The sequence below is a fragment of the Grammomys surdaster genome, unplaced genomic scaffold (genome assembly GCF_004785775.1).
Source record: "Grammomys surdaster isolate TR1022 unplaced genomic scaffold, NIH_TR_1.0 141, whole genome shotgun sequence".
NCBI lineage: Eukaryota > Metazoa > Chordata > Mammalia > Rodentia > Muridae > Grammomys > Grammomys surdaster.
This window is the reverse complement of record NW_021604599.1, coordinates 1665022-1689665: the sequence shown is the minus strand read 5'-3', so window position 1 is coordinate 1689665 and position 24644 is coordinate 1665022. Positions and strand designations below refer to the sequence as shown.

The 24644-nt window shown below is 38.2% G+C and overlaps 1 protein-coding gene across 1 annotated transcript in view; it reads right to left on the bottom strand.

Moving 5' to 3' along the window:
- The window catches only part of Prkg1 (protein kinase cGMP-dependent 1), a 1042192-nt gene that overhangs the window by 370245 nt on the left and 647303 nt on the right, over positions 1-24644 (bottom strand). Inside the window, exon 4 of the mRNA XM_028764010.1 lies at positions 22083-22188. Within this exon, the coding sequence (XP_028619843.1) occupies positions 22083-22188 (106 nt within the window). The remainder of the gene's footprint in view (positions 1-22082; positions 22189-24644) is intronic.

Sequence of the window (24644 nt, the reverse complement as noted above, 5' to 3'; positions counted from 1 at the left end):
GCCATGTATTTTATTAAATTAGATTCTAAATAAATGTGAGGGGATAGAGCTTGTAGGAAGATCTTTGGTGGTAAGATGCTATTACTCTTCCTGTTGATTTTTAAGCACTACATTTAGAGTGATATGCTGCAGAGCTTCCCTCATAATCTACCTCAGCTAGTTCTATACATCTACAGTATCGCCAGGTTTTAAATAAATTACCACAGTCTAATCCGCAGTGACCACTTAATCTTCTCTTTCTAATAGACCAGTAGACGTAACAGATGAGAAAACAGAGAATTCATGATGGCTTCTAAAAAAGGCTCTTCTAGAATCATAACCACTGAGTGATAACACTGTCCTAAGTCTACTGCCTTCTGTTTGTAGAATTCACCTGCAAATATCTCTGAGTTCTCATACTGACTCTCCTATACCGCCAACTACAGAGCAGTCACAAATGAAGGTCACTCCTGAAGACTTCATTCTTGATATTCCAGGGATGGGATGGTTTTGAGATTTGAAGACTGCCCACCTACCCTCCACAGCTGTTGCTTCTGTTTCCTCCATTCTCCAATCCTTGTACATTCTTGCTAGACTAGGAATCCACAGTTAGAATCTCAGCACCTGCTCAAAGACCTTCAATATCTCTACCAACCAACAAAATCAGTACAGATTACTGTCTCTGACATTTCCAAGGCAGAGTATACGAGCAGGAAACTCAGAAGTCTTCAGATAAGGCATCACCCAGAATGGCAGGCGTGGGAATTGCTGTGAGAACAATTAACTTGGCTGAGATCAACAACTGACTTAAGCCAGATGTGGTGCACACCTTTAAGCCCTGCTCTTGGGGAGTAAAGGCAAGAGGTTCAGGAGTTCGATGTCATTTTTACCTATACAGCTAGTACAAGGACAGCCTGGGCTACATAAAACCCTGTCTCAAAAACAAGGACAACAAAACAAATGACGCACTCAATGTCTCATATCTGTTCTTTTGCTGAACAAGCTCCTCTACCTAATGCTCTCCTGCCTGTGTGAAAATTAATCTTACACCTCTTCTGTTCAGCAAAAACACCTATTATGATTTTCTTTCTTATCAATGGATTTATTATATCCTTTCACTGGCCTTGTGTTCTTGTCTTACTCCTCTGAATATCAGTGATCAAAAGGAAGGAAGGAAGGGGAAGACCTTGCTGCTCCAGTTTGTTGATGGAAAAAATCATGAAATGGTTCTGAGACTTCCAAAATCCCATGGCTTTCTATCCCCATTCATGTAGTTTCTACTGCATATAGAAAATGTGTGTATGTGTTCAACACATAATCAGTTTGAACATTGATGACCGACAATAGGGTCATGGTCACCTGTTCTTATAAACTGCTGTAAATGAGCTTTCTCTCATGAGTTGAAAAAGAAATAAAAAGCAGAAAACCATTACCTTTTGCTGTCTCCAAGAGGATGTCCCCACCCACCCCAAACCTCCCCACTCCCTGGGGCCTCAAGTCTCTTGAGGGTTAGGTGCATATTCTCTCACTGAGGTCAGACCAAGCAGTCCTCTGCTGTATATGTGTTGGGGGCCTCATATCAGCTGGTGTATGCTGCCTGGTTGGTGGATCAGCTGACAGAACTCGTTTTATCCAAGATATACTTGCTACTCAAATGATAAATCCCACAATTGAACACCTTAATTTTCACAATGGTGTTGGGTAAGCATGGTTCCCCAATTGGTGGCACTATTCGGGAAGGTTCTAGAAACTTCTAGAGGAAGACATTAGATAATGAACAATGAGCATGAGTGCCAGTCCTGGAATCTGTGATTCTTAATGTCTAACTAAAGTATACATGCTTGTCTCAGGACACGACAAATCCTGTCCTAGCAGTGAATCCTAGAAGGAATTGATCACATGGACTAAAATTTAGGGTGCTATAAACAGTAATGTATGTGTAGAACATTCCTTCACGAAGAGAGGGCTATCTCTGTGGAATGCTGAGATGCTTCGGGCATTTTAGACACTTTCTCTGTTTCTATGGTAACATAGGATTCAGAAAAGCTAATGAAATAGATAACTAAAGCAAGGCCTTTACCTGTCTCACACATCAAAATGCTTCGGGATACTTTCAGAAATTTCTAGATATGGTGAATTCACAGGTGGATTCCCTGACATGTGTCAAACGTACCAAGAGCGGAGGATGCTGAAAAGAAAGGTACATTCACATTTTATATTCTCGATATGAAGACAGCAGAGATGACCTTCTACTGACAAGATCTGAAAGTCTTGTGGCTTATGTTAAAAAATCAGCTGCTTAAGTTTAAATGTTGCTGTTAGTTCAGGTTCTATCTGAAAGCAATGCCACTTTTGTCAGAAATACTTCCAGCTTTGTACAGAAGCAATGGCCATCATAGATTACATGAAGAATCCCCAGCTCAGTTCCTAGAAGCGTCCTACAAGAATTCATTATCTCTTCAAATTTTTCTACATTTTAATCGGAGGAGATTGTCCCAACAGTGCCTGAGAAACCTCAATCCAGCTCGCTTTTCTATAAACTCCAGCACAAAAGCATAAACCTAAAAATTTTTGAAGGAAATTTTAGCTTCTCAGATCTTTTCATCTTGTAGAGGGTTTCAACAAAAAAAAGAACTTTTATGTTCTCATAAGGTTTGCCTTACTTATTCTCCTTAAGTGAACATTATCTGGCTTTCAAATGTTATGAGAGGAAAACATCTCCCTCTGAAATTCTAATTTATTGTCTTATTTGTCTTCACTTTATCTAATTTTAATTTCAAAGTTTGCTTTCCATATGATTTTTTTCTAAACAACCATTTATATCTTGAAAAACTATCTGGGGATCTCAGAGAATTTCTGTTTTTATGGAATTTAGCTATTCACAGTCACCTTACCAGACAGTAAAATTGAGAAAAAATGTAAATGCAAAATTATATAAGCACATGATTTTTGCTAGATGTTTTAGCCACTGAGGAGTTATGCTGTAACTCTGTGGGAGAATGGGCATTTAACAAGAAAATTTCACCTTGAAATTGTGGAAATATTTCTGAATCTATGACTTCCCCTTAAAGGAAGCCAGTGGGTCTACAGATACTAATATCCTTTAAAAAAAAAAAAAAAAAGACTACCAGCGAGGGAAAAATTGCAAACAAAATAAACACGAAGAGAGAGCTCCATTGCAGGCGTATGAGGCACTCCAGATATCTGTCATCCAGTCTCCTGCTGCAAAGGGGACATCGATGTGAAACACAACACAGACAAAAACGGAAGAGGGAGCAGTGGTAGGATGGGATCTAAAGAGCGCCCTCCTAAATGATTCTACAGTTAAACCAAGACCGCGGTGAACTCCTCATCCCACATAGAACACTGTCCGACCCAAAAGGTAATTATTGATTTCATCATGACTCACACAACATGTGCATCTCACTAGCCAGATGTGCCCTGTCATAAACTGTACAAAGCAACCCACGGAGTTAAACGGGGGAAAAAATAATACCCTTTGTCTTCCTCCTCTCCTCTCCGTTTCCTTTCATCTTTGTCCTTTAGCAAATCTATCACTTTCTTTCCTGTTAACCAAACCCTGGAAGCTTCCTCTGTTTCTATGGATTCAATGTTTTAAAATTCCAATTACAGATGGGATCATAGAGCGTCAATCTTTCCACGTCTAGATTGTATTGTTTAATTAAAATATAATTGCACCCTTCCCCTCCTATCTCCAACCCCTTTTGTGCCCTTATCCCATCCCCTTTCAAATTCATGACCTCCTATTTTCACCATTTACACACTTGCATGTGTGCGTGCAAATAAATATACAACCGCTGAGTCCATTTACTTTATGCTGCTTGCTTGTTGCTTGTTTGTTGCTTGTTTGTTGCTTGTTTGTTGTTTGTTTGTTGCTTGTTTGTTTGTTTGTTTGTTTAGGGGCGACCACTAGGGAACCGTTCATCCTGAGAATTCTCCCTTTCACAGTAGCTTTCAGTTACCTGGAGCCCTTTGTCTGGGGCAGCGTCCCATATCTAGTTTATTTTATTTAGTGATGTCCTCTTTAATTCAAGTGTTACAAAACTTCAGAATTCCCTCTTTTCCAAAGCTAGATAATATCCTCAATGCATATATACAAAATAAAATTATGTCAGTAAAGTTTTCTTTATGTGTCTGTCTAGGGACTTCCAGATTAACTAGAATATATATACATACATACATATATATATATATATATATATATATATATATATATATTCATACACACACACTAAAATGGATTTATGATGGTTTTATTCTTCAATTTTAAGGAATTTCTATACTATTTTCCACACAGGCTATACCATTCCATATTCTCCATAACAGTGCACAAGTTTCCTTTTCTCCATGTTCTCTGTATACCTGCTGCCTTTTATCTTTTTGAAAACCCCCACTCTAAGGACTGTGAAGTAATAGCCTATTATGGTTTAGGTTTGCTTTTCCTTGATAACTACTAACTATGAACATTTCCCCCACATACCTATAACCCTTTTTGTGACTTTATTTGAAAAATGTCTATTTAGATCCTGGCACAATTTTTAATGAGGTTACTTGTTTTCTGATTATTGAATTGGTCGTATGTCTTAGGTGTTATGCATTTTAGCCTTTCAGCAGTCAGGAGGCTGGTAGCACATACTATTGATTCCTGTGCTGAGCAGTACCTTCTGAACTTGATTGACTTCCATATGTCTAATCTTGCCTTTGTATTTGGAGTCCTTCGTAAAAATACTTACCTATCCACACCAATATTAAGTAACATTTTCCTTATGCTTTCATCCAGAAGTTTTATGAATTTCGGACTTTACATTCAAGTCTTTAATTCATTTTTGAGTGTAATTTGTATAAGGTATGTAATGATGGTCCAACTTTCTTCTTACGTATGTGAATATTAAGTTTTTCAAAAGTCAGCCGGATGGTGGTGGCGCACGCCTTTAATCCCAGCACTTGGAAGGCAGAGACAGGCGGATTTCTGAATTGAAGGCCAGCCTGGTCTACAGAGTGAGTTCCAGGACAGCCAGGACTACACAGAGAAACCCTGTCTCGAAAAAAACAAAAACAAACAAAAAAAAAGTTTTTCAAAAGTCATTTGTTTGAAGATAATCTCCTTTGCATTTTATGTCATTTGCCTGCTTTGTAGATCAGAAATGTATGGGTTTTCTTCTGGGCTCTCAATCTACTTAATGTCTTATCTTTTAAAAAAAATATGGATCCACTAATTAAGAAAAATATTTCTTTTTAAAATTAATATATAGTTAACATATTTAATTAATAATTATATATAATATTTTGAGCATATTACTCAAAAGCTGTGTTAATGAGTTGTATACATGCAGGAAAATTTTGTGAATTGCTTTCTGTTAAGATGTTTCAGCCAGATAAGCTTAAGTAAGAATGTTCACAGTAGGAAGAACAACAATTTCAACCAATCAGACTCCCCGGAGCTTCCAGAGACTAAATCACCAACCAAAGAGGGGCCCATGGCTCCAGCCACATATGTAGCAGAGGATGGCATTGTCTGGCATCAATGGGAGGAGAGGCCCTTAGTCCTGTGAAGGCTCCATTACCCAGTATAGAAGAATGCCAGGGCGAGGAGGTGGGAGTTGGGTGGGAGGGGGAGCACCCTCATAGAAGCAGAAGGAGGGAGGATGGGATGGGGGTTTCCGGAGGGGAAGCCAGGAAAAGGGATAACATGTAAAATGTAAATACGTAAAATATCCAATAGAAAAGATAATGTACCCAGTAACAAATATTGGTGAAAATTTGAAACATGTCCCTTCCTTAAACTTGTAGTAGCATAAACTGGCTCATCTACTGGGAAATATAATATGATATATATAAAAGTTAAATGTATACCTCCACTGTGACTCAGACATTTTGTTTTAAAATGTATACTTAAGAGAAAGTAAAGCAGAAACTCACTAAAAAAGACTGCTCAAGGTCATTTCCAATCATTTTATAAAAACCTGCAAGACTGGAAAACATCCAATCTGGGCACAAGCCAGTGTGTGTTGTTAGGAAAATGGATGAACCAAGTTGACATCTTTAGTTAACAGAATGCAGCAAAGTAATAAAAAGTGAGCTAGCCATATACTCAGCAAGAGGTAACTCTTCAAGATATAAAATTGAGCAAAGTCAACCAGGGACAGTACATACTGAACAATTAGATGAGCTTGACTTGAAACAGATGATACTAGCCTCCAACGGTAGACTTCAAAACACTGGCTACCCCTAAAAGAGGGGATTAACTGGGAATAGGTCTTGGGGGTTTTCCAAAGACCTGGGCAGCTCTTCTATCTTGACCTGGTTAATGTTCACATGGGTATATGAGGATTGTGACATAAATTATTTCCAAAGTTTTAGCCAAATTAGAAATGTTCAACTTTTATCTTTTTTCATCAGAACTACAAAGGACCAGTGGGCTTCCTCTTTATGACCATGTATGCTTATGCCCAAACCCACAGATTTTCTTTTTAAAAGTTCCAGTCGGTTTCAGTTTCTTCCATGATTTTCCCCTGGCACTGTCCCCACTGTCTGAGAATAATCCGGTTAGTCCTTGGTCCACATCAACGGTGAGCGAACATGAATGAGACATCTAGGCTGTGCGGCCTCTCATTCTAATGTGTTCTGATTACATCTACCCCACCCTCTGCTCTCAGAGAGCCCAGAGGTCTTCCAAATCAGGTAGAAAAATAGAACATGACAGCAAAGGTAGCCAAAAAGAGTTCATAAAAATTTAACAGAAAGGTGCAATGCTTAATTAGCAGCCACATTTTAAAATGTGCATACAACATGAAGATTATTGTGTAAATGTATAGAAGAAGGAAATTCTGCAGGTAAAATCATCAAATAGGTATCAATAAGTATCTTATATTAGTTATCTCTGGAATATGACATCACAATAACTTTCATTTTTCAATTTCAGAAAAAAATTAGCTTAACTTTATTTTGTATGTATGTTTCGCCTGCAAGTACATATGTGTATCATAAGTGTTCGAGGTGCCCACTACAGAGTAGGTATCAGATCCCCTGTAACAGGAATTACAGATGCTTGTGAGTGAAGATGTGGGTGGTGGGAATTGAACCCAGGTCCTCTGCAAGAGCATCAAGTGCCCTAATCCACTAAGCCATCTCTCCTGCCTGAATTTCAGTAATTTTTATGAGATAATTTTTTAATTAATTCTGAATCATCAAAAATAGAACAGGGGGAGAGGGTTGGTTGCATAAAGTGCTTGCTGAATAAACATGAGGACCTGGACTAGGAGCACCAGAAAATGGGGAGTGCAGCAGCATGTGTCTCTATCCCCAGCACTACACAGTGGGAGACAGGCGACACCGAGGGCTTGCTGGCCAGCTGGTCTGGAAAAGCAATGACCTCAAGGTGCAAGACCTCAGTCCATCAATCAATCAGTCAATCAATAAATAAATAAATGGAGAACAACAGAGGAAGACATTTGACAATATGTGGCCTCTACATGTGTGAACATGGACACGCACACCCCTACTCCAACACACACAAACATACACGCATGCACATGCACACACACAATCACAAATAAAGAAAGTAATGATTTAGGGAAGCGTTCATCCTTTCTGTGGCAAGCTCTTGAAAACAACACAAAGCATCGCCTTTGCTTCCACCGTCCTGATTATAACGTCAATTCATAAAGATGGCACAGAGCCTGTCTGCAGCTTTCCCTCAAGCGATACATTTTCTTGATACATCTAAATCTGCAGTTACGTGCTTTTCAGCATGGCTTATTCCCTGATTCTCTGTTTTAAGCACAGATTCTGCTCTTTCCATACACACTAATCTGCCACCATGTGCCTGTGAGCCCCCCCCATCCCCCGTTTCTCTTCAGGCTCCACAAACATTCTGTCCAACTTACAGGGTCACACAGTCCACTTGATTCCTCTTGTCCTCCCTGAACCTCACCTCAGGCTATCATTTTACACTCAGCTTCCATTCACTGTGGTCATGCCAATTTGACAGATTTTGGTGGCAGCAAGACAAAAACACAATCCAGGTGAGACCAAGATAAGCATTATCAGTAGGCTTCTGAAATAAATGGGATGCTGAGTTCAAAAGCCAGCTTTCCAAAAATGAAAGACAGTCAACCAATACTAGAAAAGGTGCTCAATATTATTAGCTGTCAGTGAGTAAAAATTAAAACCTTCTTTGTAATTCTGTCTTACCCCAGTGGAATGACTATCCATGTCATCAAGGAAACAAAGAACAAAGGGATGTAGGGAAGAAGAAACTTTTCTTCATTGCTGGGGGAAATGTGATCTTCTACAGACACTATGGAAAATGGTATGGTGATTCCAGAGCAAACAAAAACAGAACAACCATAGGGCCCAGGTATATCACTTCTATGTTTATATCAAAAGGATCTGGTCAGTACAATATGCAGATACATGATTATTTCTACACCACTCCCAATAGCCAACAAATCCACCAGCCGAGATGCCTACTGGAAGAGAAAGGGTTAAAGCTAATGCAGTACACACACAAGACAGAATTTTATTTAGCTGTAAGGAAGAATGGAATTATAACATTTGCAATAAAATGGATTAAACTGGAAATCATTATGCTAAGTGAAGTAAGCCAGACTCAGACAAATATTTCATCTCATGTTTTCTTTCCAGTGCAGATGCTAGATTAAAATTTTACATAAAGTATATTACATATAAATGAAAGGAAAAAAAGCTATGAGAGAAGGAGAGATCTAAAGAGGAGACAAGAGCAAGTAATTGTGTGTGTGCACATGTGTGTTCACGTGTGTGCACGTGAGTATGTGTATCTGTGCTTGTATGTTCATATTTAAGTGAATATGTGCATGTGTGCATGTGCAAGCTGTGTATATGAAGGTACTGTATATGCTCATATATGTGTGCATATGTGTATATAGGATAATGTGTGTACTTGTGTATGTGTATATATATGTGAATGCATGTATGTGCATATGAGTGTTTGTGTACATGAGTTCAAGTCTGTAATATGTGTGTATGTCTGTTATATGTAGGTGATGAAAGGAAATGGGGCAAACAAGGAGAACAGTTGGAGAAATAATGAGAAAAATGCATGACAGCTATGTTTAAAAATGTCACAACAAAACTATTTACTTTCCTGCTAACCAAAATATTACTAAGAAAAAATATACATGAACTAGTATCACCTGACACAAATGCTATGTCAACAAACCTTTCTATGTAGGGTTTGATGCCTACCTGCCATTTGTGGGGCAGTGCTGGGCTGTTGTTTTCAGGTTTTCACACAAACAGGATCAGAATGTAAATCGAGAAAACAAGAGTATGAAGAGGTAGGGAAAGAAGACAAACAGCACCAAAGACCCTAAACCTCTCCCAAGTCTCTGTGCCTGTGACGCCCAAGTTCAGTTGCAAAAGAAAGATTAACATACAGATTATATTAAATATACTCAAACTGTTCTCATTTGTAGGAATTTTTAAGTGAATTATAGTTCTTGAATTTTCATTTTTAGTGCATTATTTATTTATCATCTGTCTGTCTGTCTGTCTGTCTCCCCCTCTCTGTGTGTGCGCGTGTGTGCACGTGTGTGCATACATGTGCGCATGCACACAAGCACACGCACACATTCACCTGCTCTAGTACATGTGTCGATTTCAGAGGAAAACTTGAAGGAGTCAGGCCTCTCCTTCTACCACATGGGTCCTGGTGACAGAATGCTGGTCCCTAGGCTGTGCAACAAGCACCTTTATCCACTGAGCCTGCTCACAGGTCCAAGTCCTTCCTTAACTTTTAATAACTCACCTTTATTGCCTCACTTCTTGGCTCTATTCATATTGAACCTAACTGTGCATTTAACTTCTTTTTAAAAAATAAGACAAGCAAATCCATCCTCCCAGGCAACTTTTATTTATCTTTGTTTATGCAACAGGTCAGACCTCAAGTACATTTGTGCAAATACAAAATGCAGTATTTACCCATTGGACTACATCCAGTAAATTCAGAGGAAACAGAATTTATTAAAATCCTTAGAAAGTGCTGAATAATTTTACATTCCCTGTATTTATAGCAGAGCAGAAGTTGTGTTGCTTAATTGGCATCCTTCTAGGCTTCAGCACAAATATTCTGTTATTTAATGTACACGGAAATAGTAAATTTTAAACATGACATGACTAGTAGAATAATTAGAAGAAATAATTCCTTCCTTCCCATGGGGATATGGGGTGGAGAAGGGTGACGGGGGGGGGGCTTCCCCTAAAAAGGGAAGAAGGTAGGACAGAAGATTACAGTGAGAGGAAAGGCTGATATGGGGTTGTAAAGTGAATAAATTGAATTAAAAAAAACCAATTCCTTCCCCTTATGTCTTAAAAGTTCATCTCATATGTGGAGAGATAAATTTACATATATGTGTATTCATTTATGCATGCATGCATGTGTGCATGTGTGTGTGAGTGCACGTGTGCTCATGCGAGTGCATCTGTGTGTTTCTTCAATAGTTGAAATACACCAAGTAACAACACTGTCAACATACTGGGCTGCCTAATACTTCTATTCAGACATTTTTATCATTTTTAGATACAAAGCAATGGTCATATTAATTCCATAAAAAAATGAAATTATGAGTAGTACACTTGATCTTCCTCTGACATAGCTCCCTTCCGGGAAGTCAGCTTCATATAATTTACAGAACAAGGCATTTGAGACTGGTTCTCATTTTAATCGAGTTGTGTGGTGCTTGAGAAATGACTACTGCCATGAACCCAACTATGTCCTAAGCAAAGTGGACAGACCAGCATCCTCAAACAGTTTGGTCAAAGTGACATGATATGTAGAAGGAACAAGTGAGCCCATACTGTTTTGTCACTGAGCTCCTTCCCTTGCTGTTGAGTTAAGCAGTCACAACTCAGCAGGAGTTCTGTGAAGAAGCAGGCCTGCTGCTCCTCTAGTGCATGCGATCCCCTGCTCCCACCACTGAGGCAGAGAGCAAGACTGCCTAACTCAGAGAACCTCGACCCACAGAAAAAAACAGGATCTCAAACTCTGCTTTGAGAATTCACCTCAGAGAAGCCAGAATGCTAAACCATGTTAATTCTACTTCAAGCCAAACTAAACCAAACCACACCCTGCAGTGCTTGCTCCACATGTTCAAAACCTAATTGTGCTTCTAATAAAGACTCGTTAATCCAAGACAGCTAAGATTTACCAGCTAGGATGCTTTCACGGCTAATGAATCTTATATTCACTTTCTCCTTTCTCAGCAGCCACCCCACTCCTGATTCCCAGATTTCTCAACAATATTGAGGATTAAGGATTCTGTATAATAGAAGTGAAATCTGTACAGTTCAACCTAAGAGACTTGCCTTTTTAATTGCCCCCTAATAACCAGTTGTTTCCTTCTAAATATATTCATACAGAAGAGATTTTGTTATACAAAAGCACTCAGGGGCATCTTCTTTATCCTTTGTGTATAAAATGCTTCACAAGGCCAGGCGGTGGTGGCGCACGCCTTTAATCCCAGCACTTGAGAGGCAGAGACAGGCGGATTTCTGAGTTCAAGGCCAGCCTGGTCTACAGAGTGAGTTCCAGGACAGCCAGAACTACACAGAGAAACCCTGTCTTGAAAAACAAAAATAAAATAAAATAAAATAAAATAAAATAAAATAAAATAAAATAAAATAAAATAAAGTAAAATGCTTCACAAAAAAGGGTTCAGAGAAGCACCTTATGAATGATATAGAAATGAGGTAAGCCCCACCACAGAAGGGACTTGTAAGACTCAAAACTATAACAAGATGGGAGAATATTACATTGCTTTATCACATAGATATAGCTTTTAAAATTCCAGAGTGTCAAGCAAGTATCCTTAAGAATAAGGTGAGAAATTAGCCTATAGCTTTTAAAGAGACTCAGCTCTATAAAGCCAGGTGGGCCAATGTGTTATGTCCCTCATCCGGGGCCCTGCCTTCCTCTAGACTAAATTGGATCTCTTCAACTATGACATTCATTATAACCACAGAATGAAAAATCATAATTGTTAATTATTTGGAGGAATTATAAAAATATGTGGCAATATCTATACATAATATGGGCTGATGAACATTTTGAAAAAAAAATCAACATATAATTATGCAAATATGAGGTCATACTGCCTCTCCTTTTTATAAGGCATCACTATTGAGACATTTGTGCAAATGGTGGATGACAACATGAAATTAATGGCCGCTTTTCTATTTATCTGCTGGTCATGGCATGCTTAATGAGAATAGATCTGATATGACAAAATGGGTCTTCAAGCAGCCGTGCTTGAAAATGCGGGGTGGCTGTATCTCTTTATTTATTCTTTACTTTCTTTCCCTTCAAATTAGAACCATTCCAGTTTTGTCAAGCTTAATTCTAAGGAAACTTCTGTGTCTTTAATTAAATCTTCATTTAAGCTCAAAGCTTAAATGCTTAACGGGCTTGCCACGTATTCTTTCAAACTAAAGAAGACTAGAATTCCTAAAGCTGCTTTCAGATGCACTATAGTTTTATAGATGTTTTTCCGCAAATTATTAAGAAGTTTAGAGGACGGGGTTTCATGATTTTGATTGTCCGGAATGTGGTCTTTCCAAGGTACAGTTGTTCCTTCACTTGCATCAAACAGTAGAATCTTTTTTTCTTCTGAAATACTCCATAAATGCCATCAAAAATCTATAAGGTCCAGCCTAAAGATCTATAGGGTCCAGCCTAAGCCAGAAGAGAACTCAGCGGAAGCTTCAGGAGCTCATGATTAGGAGAGTAAAATTAGGTACAAAAGGAAGACACTGGCCCCAAAGCATTGCTCTCTTAATGTCAACGTTAGAAATCCCAGTGCCTGCTTAGCTTCAGAGCATGGACTACAAACTGTAGGCGATTTCTCCATCCGGCTTAGGTGGGTCTAAGACATCGCTGTGTTAAATATCAGTTAAAGCAGTTGTGCTATGCTGATGTTGAACATTCATTTCTGAAAACATATTCTGGGAGCATAGGGTGCAAGAAGGAAAATAATGCTGATACTCAGCAGAAGAACACTGCTACAGAAAAAAAAAAAACAGAAAATGGAAGCAGAGAGTGCAGAGACAAGGTCAGCATGCTGTGGAAATCTCAGGCAGAATCCATGTCAGTTTGCTTAGAAGGGACACAGAATATGGGAAGTGATAACATCCAACATTTACTGAACATCAGGGATACTAGCTATATAACTTTGCTCATCTCTGAGACCCTAGTTATTCTCATCTGTAAAATGGAAATAGCCATGCTTATTTTATAGAAGTCTATAAATAATCTATAAATGATTAGCCTCTAAGTAAACTAATACATGTGAAATAGTTTGAACATTGCTTGTATATACTGAATAAATATCTATGATCCCTGATTTGATCCTTGATTGTGTGAAGGTTTTTATCATTAAGTCTAACTTTGCTAAACTCACAAACCTATGATTGGTAAAACCACCACGATTTAAACCCAGACATTCTTCCTATCAGTAAATCAAAAGAATACTTAAAATATGTCACATTATGTCTTATGTTGCAGTTCCCCAAGCAGTATAACAACTCAGAATAACTTATTAAAAAGGTGAACTTTCAAACTGGGCACTGAACTGAACTTTCAAATCTCAGCACTGTGGAGTCTAAGGCAGGCAGATCAATCTAAACTCAAGGCCAGCCTGACCTTCTTAGTGAGTTCCAGGACAGTCAGGGCTACATAGAGATCTGTTTCAAGCAACATAAACAAACAAACAAGCAAACAAACTTTCATCCAAGCATTTCTATAATCTTATCCTTCCCTTTCTTTCTTCCTCCCTCTCTCTCTCTCAGGATGCTGAGGCAGAAAGATTTTGAGTTAGAGGTCAGGTAGGGATATACAGTGAGTTCTAGGACAATGTAAAATATATAGTGAGACAGTGTCAAACAGAAAAGTATAATAAAATATGCACATTTCCTTACCCTAACCTCACACCTGTCACTTAAAATTGATATACGTAGGCAACTGTGTACAGTTATTTTCTGTTTTCATGGAGGTTATGACAACTTTAACAAGATTCTTAAAGAATATTCTACAAGAATTGTGTAACAGTGGAGCATATGCTTAGTCAATCAAAATTGGAGAGAATTTTACTCTGGAGATTTTGAACAAAAGATACTTGGCATTCCAGGACAGCTAAATTTCACTTTCTTTTAGGTGACTTTGAGCAACTGTCATAGTCACAGGCTCAGTTCTCCCATCAGTAAAATGAGTAATTTCATATTACTGTTTTATCCCTGGCTATACCTGTTCAAATATGATGCAAAATAAAAGTATTGGAAACAAGGTGAGTAGCAGCATCTTAATTCTAGCACTCAGAAGGTGCATCTCTGTGAGTTCAAGGCCAAACCTGCTCTATATAATAAGTTCTAGCCAGAACCACATAGTAATATCCTGTCTCAATTGACAGGCAGACAAACAGATGGACAAATGGATGGATAGATGGATGAGTGATTGAGTGGGCATGTGGGTTAGATGGACAAATGGATGGATGGATGGATGGATGGATGGATGGATGGATGGTGGATGACAAGGTAGCTTTTAAAAGTGAATATGAGAAAAAACATGTGATGGTTTCCAAACTTCATTTTATAACAGTGAATGTAGAGAAAAAAGGAATATAAAGCCTATGTAAGACTAAATGATAAAAGTTTCCTCTCTGAACACCATAAATCCATCATCATTTAATTTACTATAGTGAGATTTCATTAGAAAATAAACTAAACCTGAAAGCAGATACAACGGAGCAGGTGACTGCAAACTCACTAACCCACATTCCTATCTAAGCTGTTTCTTTAGGTTAAGCCAGTTTGGGCTCAAGATTCTATCAGTTCATCTATAAAGCATATAGAAAGATTAAATTATACTATGAATTTTTCTTTATTCAAAGTCATTTGGTTTTTATTAGTCAATCAGATCACAGGAGTAAAATTCTATCTTCTTCCAGTGACAGGCATGACAGAACTAGATGACAAAGCACAGCATTGATAGAGAGGTTTAGAGAGGTTTGGGCTACAGGAAGAAGGTCTCAAAATGCTATTTTTATTCCTCATCATGAATACTATGATATACAGTGAAATCTCTATAACAATACTATACATGGTACCTAGGGATAATAAGTCCACCTTTCCAATGCATATATAAATAGCACATATATTAAATGTATATGCAAGCATTATGAATGGGAAGAACAAAATAGTCTTGAGGTTCACTTCCTCATGATGTAGATAAGGAAGAGAGAAACTCGGCAGAGTACCAAAATCAAACGTTTTATTAGCAAGGAATCTATGGAATGAAGAAGTACTAGGGGTTTAGCACTAGGGGTTTACCAAGGCTCTCTCTCATTCTCTTGACACCTTGCAGGCAATACTACAAAAGCTTTCATACTGGGCCATTAGTTCTGGTTATAAGTTATTTCCTAGGATCCAGGGGTCCCTGGAAAAGGCTAAACCATAGGTATCATAGTCATAAATTTCAAAAAAACACCTACAATGTCCTTAATGGTGAGAAAGTGAATGCAAAGCCAAAAAGTTACTTCTATCTTTCAAACATTCCAGACTACAGCACTCTATCTAGTTAACATAAAATGTGAGTCTTTACAGCTAATAATATTCAATTTATGTGCCCCATGGATTTCCCTAGAAGGCATAAAGAAGTGTCTATTTGTGCCACATAAGACACTAACAATCCAAAATATTCCATTCAAGTTCAAGATGGTGGACCAGTGAGTTTATTGGAGTTGCTTACAGAATGATGGGTGACTCACCACCAAACAAGTCCTCTTCCTTAAATTGGCAGCTGGGTTTGCAAGTGCACCATTAGAGAAACTCCAACCTCAGCCAACCTTCCTCATCTGACTTATTATTCTATTGGCCCCTGAAACAACAACAGCTGGACCAAGATCACAGTGGCTGTAACTCAGATAATCATCTGGTGACCCTCTCTCCTCTTTCTAGGATAACTCCATTATTTTGCTAAGGACTTGGCTATCACTGCATTGGCCTGTTTTATTTGAGTTTGGATTTTGTGGTCTTCCTTCATATTTTTGTTTTCTTTTTGGATTTCTGAGGCAGAGTCTCACCCTGTAGAACTGGTTGGCCTCAAACTCAGGAGTATCCTCCTTCCTCCCCCTCCCAAATTCTGGAATTACGTAATCTAGCTTATTACCACACCTAGCTTATTCTGCTTATATCACTGCCTGGCCTGTAGGAAAAGCTCTTTTGTAGATCATGCCAGCAACTCTGCTTCAGATAGGAGGGGTTCATGCTACAACCAGAGGAGATATCTCTAGTCTAATACCAGAAAAGAGAAATCAGAGAGTTATGGCTATCCTGGGGAATTCCAGGGCCCATTTTTAGCCACAGTAGTTGTATCTGGTGTGTTGATTTCCTCATAAACTTCAATGCAAAATTGCCTCTCAGAGGCAGAGGATGATGTGCACTGAGAGCAAATATAGGAAACAGAAGACCATGTGACTGAAGCAGTAAGAGAATGAGAAAGAAGGAGAAGCAGGGGGAGGTAATGGGGGAAGCAGTTGGGAGTCAGGGTCTTGGAGAAAAGGGTAGACCATAGTGACTTTCAAGTAATAGAAAATTATGGAAAGGTTTTGTGTAAGAGAAATATGTTTATCTGTCATACAAAATGATTCTCTCTCTCAAAGAAAATCAGAAGTTTCACAAATTCCCTCCTGTATCTCTGTTTTGTCAGTGAAGCAAATAATATAAACCATGGTCTACCACCATCTTCGTCATCACTATCATAAACTGTGGTCCATCACCATCATTGTCCATCATAATCATCGTCATCATCATCAACAACAACCATGGCACATCTCCACATCATCATCATAAACCATGGTCCATCACCACCACCTCTTCCTCCTCCTCCTCCTCCTCCTCCTCATCATCATCATCATCATCATCATCATCACGATGTCATCATGACCATCATAAACTGTCATTCATCATGATCATCATCAAATCACCACAGTTGAAGCTAAAAGAAATTTTTGTTTCATATCAGCAGATCCCACTGGTCACATAGTTATGTTCCAGGAGTAGCATCAGAAGATATGTTCATAGAGAAACAGTATAAATTAACTATGGCAGACATTTGATTCATTTTCCAGAAGTCATAGCAAATGGCAAAAATAGTGTTTGACTGACAGCCAACCTGCCATGCTTCCTAGCACTGCCCCTTGAGCTATTTCTATTCCTTATTTGTTACTTTATTTGACTTATTTTGCATTATGCTTGCATAGTAACATCTGTGTTTACATCAGGGAATGTGTAACACAGACAGACTAGAGATAACTAAATAAAGATCCAGAATCACAGTCTGTTGCGGCATTGAACAGCAAAGAGAGGACCAAGCTCTATTAATGACGGTTACAAAATGGGCAAACACACTAATATCAATAAAACTGAACTTTGAAAAAGAAAAAAAAAAACATTCTCTACTAGTAGAACTATTAGCCATTTAAATGTATGTGTATAGTATGGACTGAGGTTATCAAAGATAATTTTATAACTGTGATAAAGATTCTACAAGGCTAACATTGATAGCTAGAGTGTTGCAGAGTAGAAAAACTACTTCACGCTATCTCTACCTCCTTAGTAGCCATCCGATGTCTACCTCTAGCTATGTTTGACCTGACATCAGTATAACTATCTGGTAGAAATTTGGAGGCTGTACTAACTTACTATGGACCAACTTCCATCAACCCAGAAACTAAGAATGTAATCAGATACTATCTGTATCAGATAGTATCAGATACTATCATAAAGGAATTTCCTTGCATTGCTGTAACCCACCTGCCTCATGCTTCTACCAATGTATTTGAAAAGTGCTTTGATTTTTGGCATTCCTGTTCTGCAACTGAAAACATTGTGACAACTTTTCCACATTAGACCATGGTTAGCCAACCTTATTACTGTTTTTTGGTTTGTTAATTATTTTGTTTGCATCTCACTATCTGCCTGGCTCTTCCTGAGTTTTGATATTCAAGGTGTGTGCCACCTACCAGGCTCAGCCTTGGTCAACTCTAGCCCACATTTACCAGTCATGGTCACTCATATTTGGCTCAGAACAAACTGCTTCTTATTCTTTTTGAGGAGATAGTTGTTTTCTTGCTTGTCTCAAAACATACGTACTTATGTAGCAAAACGGGGACTGTGAACAACAAAGGGAGATGACCCTGGGACAGACTGATTCCTTTTCAATGCAGCCACTTCTGATGCTCCTCTCTTATGAAGGTGCTAGAATGTAAAATGAGACTCCCACTGAGAATGATCATATTATTATAGAATATTACTGTATTATCACCTCCTAGAGATTTTTTCCAAGAACTATCACAATTGCTTTGCCTCTTTATCTACATAAAAAAAAACAACAACAAAACAAAAAAAAACCCTCAAATCAAAGTTTTATTTAGCAGACACAGAGAAATAGACTCCCTACACCTGTCTGAGAGCATTAAAGAGAGCTTTTAAATATTCCATCTTTTTATAATCCTAAGCTAGGTAAGTCTTTCTAAACATGAAGTCATAAAGGAAATTTTGTATTGACTTGACCATGCAAAACTCTGTTTTCTATTGTACAAATTAGTGGTAAATAACTGTGCTTTAAAAATAACAAATAGGGCAATAAATGATTTAAATTCATAGTAAACTTTTTCATTGATTTTGAAATTCTGAGTTTTGGCAATATTTTAATCATTTCCCTTGGGTGTTTTTATGTTTCCTCCCCTATTCCCACTTCTACTTTAACTTACTTTTATAAATACGTATGAATGTTTTGCTTGTACATATGGGCACCGCACAAGTGTAGTGCCTTCAGGGGCCAGAAGAGGGCGTCAACTCCCCTGAGACTGGCGTCACAGGTATTTGAAAGATACCATATGGGTTTGGGAAATAGAACTTAGGTCCTCTAGAAAGGCAACCAGCGCGAGTAACTACTGAGCCATTCTCTAGGCCTGTTATGGAATTTTTTTTAAAGCCTCAAAAAAATAAGTGGTGCAAAGAATAATTATCCTGGTAATGTGTGGTAAAAAATGAATGCTCTTCACTATTTTAACTTCATGGGCATGTGCCCTGCACCATAGCTAAGGGTTCGCGCTTATTAGGAAACTGTTCTTGATTTAATGCTGGACTGTCATCATGAGATTTTAAACAATTTTTTGAAAGGTGGGAGCCTCTACTAACATTTGTAATGAACCTTGAAAAGTGTGTAATGGCATGTAAGCTACCTACAAAGCAATATATCTTGTGCCCGAGGAAAACAATAAAATGCCTAAGAAATAGCCCTTGCACTGAAAAGTTTGCAGCTTAGAAGTAAGGATAAGAAAAAACAAACAGAATTATAATCAAAGAAAGTGGGCAGAGAAATGTACAGTGAAACTCTACATTCCCCTCTAGAGGTGAAACTCTAGAGAGCAAAGGAAGACAGGTTCATGGTTGAGATCAGCATCCGTGGGAGAGCAAGCCTTTCACTGGATTCAAAAAAGACTTAACCAGTGACAACTGGGAGGAAAGACAGATAGATGAGCATGAGGTAGGGAAGCCTAGGACAGGTTCAAGGTCACAGGGAATCACTCGGTGATGGATCTCTGGAGCCCTGGCTGTAAAACCTAGCCAGCTATTGCTGGAGAACAGCCTAGAACATCCAGCCAATGAAACTATGAATAATCTAACACTAGCTGTGAGCTACCAAAGAGCTGTAGAGGTGGAGTCATTAAATCACGGTCACAGTTTTAGAAGATTAAGGCACACACGGATGGGGACGGGCGCTTTGCCAGCTCTCTAGGCTCTCAGCAGCACTGTGCCATTTAGCCTACAGTGTGAGCGTCAGTGACCGAATGCAAAATGACATCAAAGTTAGTAGTGGCCACTTCTCTTTTATTCTATCTGTCAATTTGGCTTCCCTTAAGCTAACTAACCACCAACAACAAAAATCACTCACTCTAGAGAGCCATTAATATTCAGAAAGTCAAAACACATTTTAAGGTAGCTCTGATCACACACACACACACACACACACACACACACACACACATCCATCCTTGAAACCAGTGCTAGTAGAAAAGATCTCCCTAGAACTGTCTGAAAGAGTATGTGATTGGCACTTGGCCAATTCCTTGAGATTACAAATCCATGGAAGCTAAAATCAACATGTTAAGGACTCAAGCTGAGATACTCCAGACAAAGGACAAGCTCCAGCTTCCATACAAGCATTTCATTAATTACAGACTAAAGTTTGTATTAGAGTGCTGTCAGATCAATAGTGTCGTGCTTTATGACTTAAAATGAATATGTATTCTCTCTCTGTCTCTCAATACACACACACACACCATTGAACATATATATATACATATATATGTATATATATATATATATACATACATACATATATATCCTTCTACATAAATAAGGCATCTCAAAAATTGAATTTCCTTTCAAATTATACCGAACTTCAAAAGAAATTTATTTTTCCACCTCTCCTCATCTAATCACACTGAGGGAAACAGAAAACACCCTGCTGACACCGAACTATTTTAATATATTATTACTTGATATCAAATTAGAATTTTATTGTCCCTTCAGCAGGAATATAACGAAAAGATTTCATGTGGAAATGAAAAAATGTATAAAAGATGAGGCAGAAACAAAATTAATTAACAGAAATAACCAAGTAAGGGACATTAAAATTGTATTTTAAGAAACCTCAATAGAGCTCTGTTAAGATGTATCACTGAAATAAAATATGAATTTGACTTGTTAGTTCCATTTTAACCACATATTTGCAAAAAGCAAAACCACAGAACTAAGTTTAATACTCCGGCCCTCAAAAAGGAAACTTCACTGTACACTCTTTGTTTCATATAATCTGCACATTACTATTCAATAATTGAAACAAAACATAAAACAATAAATGCATATGTGTGAATGTATACATGGTGTTTGTGGAGGGGGTTGTACACATGCACACCATCGAGGCAAGAGGTGTTCACATAAGGTATCCTTCTCCACCACCTTAGTCTCTTGAAACAGGGTGTCTCATTGAACCTGTGGCTACCTGGTTTAGTTAGACTGGCTGGCCAGCAAGTCTATCCTATGCCTGTCTCTGCCCTCTCCCATCATGCTGATGTTGCAGACCTGTGCGTGACCACGCCCAGCTTTTCCTCTATGACTTTGAGCTTGTGCAGCCAGCATTCTCCATGCTTAGTCATGCCCAGCTCCTTTTTTTTTGTAAACAAATTGTAAGCAAGACAAAATATGTTTAAAGTCACTAGAATTGTCGATATCTCTTTTAAAAATAAAGTTATTCAATAATATATGTTAAAGTTTAGTGGTAGTGAATATCTATGAGCTTCTAAGAGAGGAGAAGTAGATTTTTCTCTTAAAATCCTCATTCTAGCCGGGCAGTGGTAGTGCACTCCTTTAATCCCAGCACTTGGGAGGCAGAGGCAGGCAGATTTCTGAGTTCGAGGCCGGGCTGGTCTACAGAGTTCTAGGACAGCCAGGACTACACAGAGAAACCCTGTCTCAAAAAAGAAAAAAAAATCTCATTCTATATTAGGTTATCATAATAACCTATGAGTAACAAAAGGAACTCAGAATAAATTAATTTGGGAAATTAATCTCAGGATTCCAGGCTAATAAACTGCCCTGTGGATCTTCTCTTCTTTAGCTCTCTGACCTTTCTCTGGAAACCCACAGGCGACAGCTCAGTGAGGCATAGTGGGCTGTTTAGAGGAAGCGCGGTAAGCACGCCAGCTAGAAAATCGTGAGAAGGAACTAGACATCCTTTCTTGCTCGAATGAATTCTTTTTTGTGTCTCTGAGAAAACTCTACGTCTGAGTATACTTGGTAAAATTTGGATGTCCCAACATAACCGGACATCCTGAAAACAGGTAGCAGAAACATCACAAGGCCAAAGTCTGTACCTTTTACACGTCGAAAGGCAATTGAAACTGAGATAAAGGCACAAAAAAGCTGCATCTCGAAGAGGAACCAAAGTCTCCAAAATGGAAAGAAAAAAATAAGTCTCCTACCTTTTTAAAAACTCCATGTACTCGGTATGCTTGATGAGCCCTGTCCTCATCATTATCGTTTGAAAACATTGTCGATCGATGGCCCAAAGTTTCACATTTACAAGAGCTGCAGAAAGAAAACAAAGCACGGAGGGGGAAATTAATTAGAGAATTTCACTTGTGAACAACGCCCTGTAAAAGAGATGAGTTATTCATGAGAGATACGAAAGTGATTAACCTTTTACACACATTTAAAGCTAATAGCAGTAAGCTGTCCCATTTCATCAAAAAGCCAGCTATACTCAGTGGCAAAATGCGGTCCCTGGTTTTCTGCCGTAATATTATCTACCAAGAAGTTTCCTATTGCTTTTATGTCCCTGACCATCCATTCAAGGGCACACATTAAAGACAGTGCAGGAAGGACATAGTATAGTCTAAATAAAAAAGAGGCTCCCAAGAAATAATTCTCTCCAGTAACAATCCAGAATATTATTAATGACTCACATAATTATATTTTAATTATTAAAAGTATAAATTAAATAATTAATTTCTACTTTGGGGGATTCCATATAACAGGAATAATAATTATGCAGCAATCTCTACAACAACGCTTGTTTAACAAATTGTAACTTGTGCACAAACTATGTAAAACTTTTATTAGGTATGTTGGTTGAATTTTAATCTCTACTCTTACATCCACTATCTTTGGCAGTGTATAATTAAATGTTGGAGATAAATACAACAGAATCATTAAGTGCATGGTTAATAGACAAGCTTAAGAACAAACTAGCAGGGCTTCTTGAATGCAATACAGAAAATTATCAAGGTAAACTTATGTTTTACAAAAATGAGTATATTGGGGACTAGAGAGCTCAGCAGTTAAGAGCACTGGCTGCTCTTTCAGGGGACCCAGGTTTGAGCCTCAGTACCCATGTGGCTTGCTCACAAGCATCTCAAATTCCAGTTCTAGAGCATCCATCGTCCTCTGATGGTCTCCACAGGCAATAAGCATGAGTCTTGTCCACAGACATACATGCATACAATACATTTGTGCACATAAAATTTAAAAAATAATAAAAGATAAGCATATTAAAAATCTTGGTAGATGAACCTGTGTGGTAAGTATATGAAATGTTTGTTATGGTCTTTACCTTAATGGAAATCATTTTCATAATAGAAAATATGTTAAGTTAGCATGTGTGTTGATGCAATGTGATAAAAAAATATCTTCTGCATTCTAAGAGACTGGAACTCATAACTAGAGTTAATAATGCACCTTGAGATCACATGTAGCCAGTCTGTTTGTTTAACTTACTTTTAAGAGAACAATGTAACAATCAACCTACTTGCCTTGATTTCCCCTGAGTGAGCAACTTTACAACCTAAGTTAACGGATAGCTGTAGTCTTAAATGTTGTACTCTTTCCAGGCCGGTGACCCAGAATGCTTGTGTAAATATAAAAACAGTAAATATAGAGGTTAAATGCCATCTTCTAAGATGAGAAGCCACCATAAATATTGAATGCAACAACATTCAAATATTGCTTAATAAACAATGTTGTTTGTAGTGTTGTTTGCTATCTGGTCGGTTGAGAGTGGTTGGAGCCAGTGACTTATCCACTGTAAAAACTCTGTAATGTTTCTATAATGTGTCCCATTCCTTCTAATTGTGATGGCTTCTATGCTGTTCAATAAATTCAGAGTGAAGCCCTTTGTTAGGCTCAGAAACACAATGACAGAAGACACAGATATAAACAGACAGAACACAGACACACAGAGATGAAACAGACAAACTCACAGACAACCTTCAGACAGGAGCTGATTGATTCAGACTCATACAATAGCCTGATGGAGGAAGGAAGACACAGGAACCACGACGTCAGATAGTTCAAATCTGAACTTGTTCTTGGTTAAGTGATTTCAAGTGTGGGGGGGTGCTTTTTATATCTTTCCTTAGTGAAACACTGGTCTATTATTGGAGTTAATCACATGCAAGATCAAATCATACACTATACCTGAAACTATAAAAGAGGCGACAGCAGATGGTACTGAGTGGAACTACCGGATGGGGCCACAATACACTTAATTCAAGTGAACATAGTTAACTAGAGAGAGCCAAGTTAGCTGTAAGGAGCAGAGGAAATGTCACCGGCATGGTCAGAATGCAGATCAGACAGAAGCAACATGAAAGGAATAAGAGTGTAAGAATAAATGGAATATTTTACCCATTTCTGGAATTGTGCCTAACTTCCTTTGCAAATCTCTTTGAGAATGAGAAACTGGAACATGGTTTCTTCCTTGACTAGTTTGTCAGTGGTGGAAAAAAAAAAACCAACACGTTCAGTAAAGCAGAAAAAAACATGATAGAAGTCATATAGACATAGCTCCTTTCCAAATAACGTTTGAAAATGACACTTCATCATTCACCACAGGTATTCTGCAGCCACAGTCGTCTACCTCTTCTGGTGACTCTAGGCTCATCTCCAGAACAGCTGTTTACTTCACAAAGATTACCAGACTCGATGATATGGAAAACAAAGAGGTGTGACACCAGAAGAGAGGACACAAGAACAGACCTATGAGG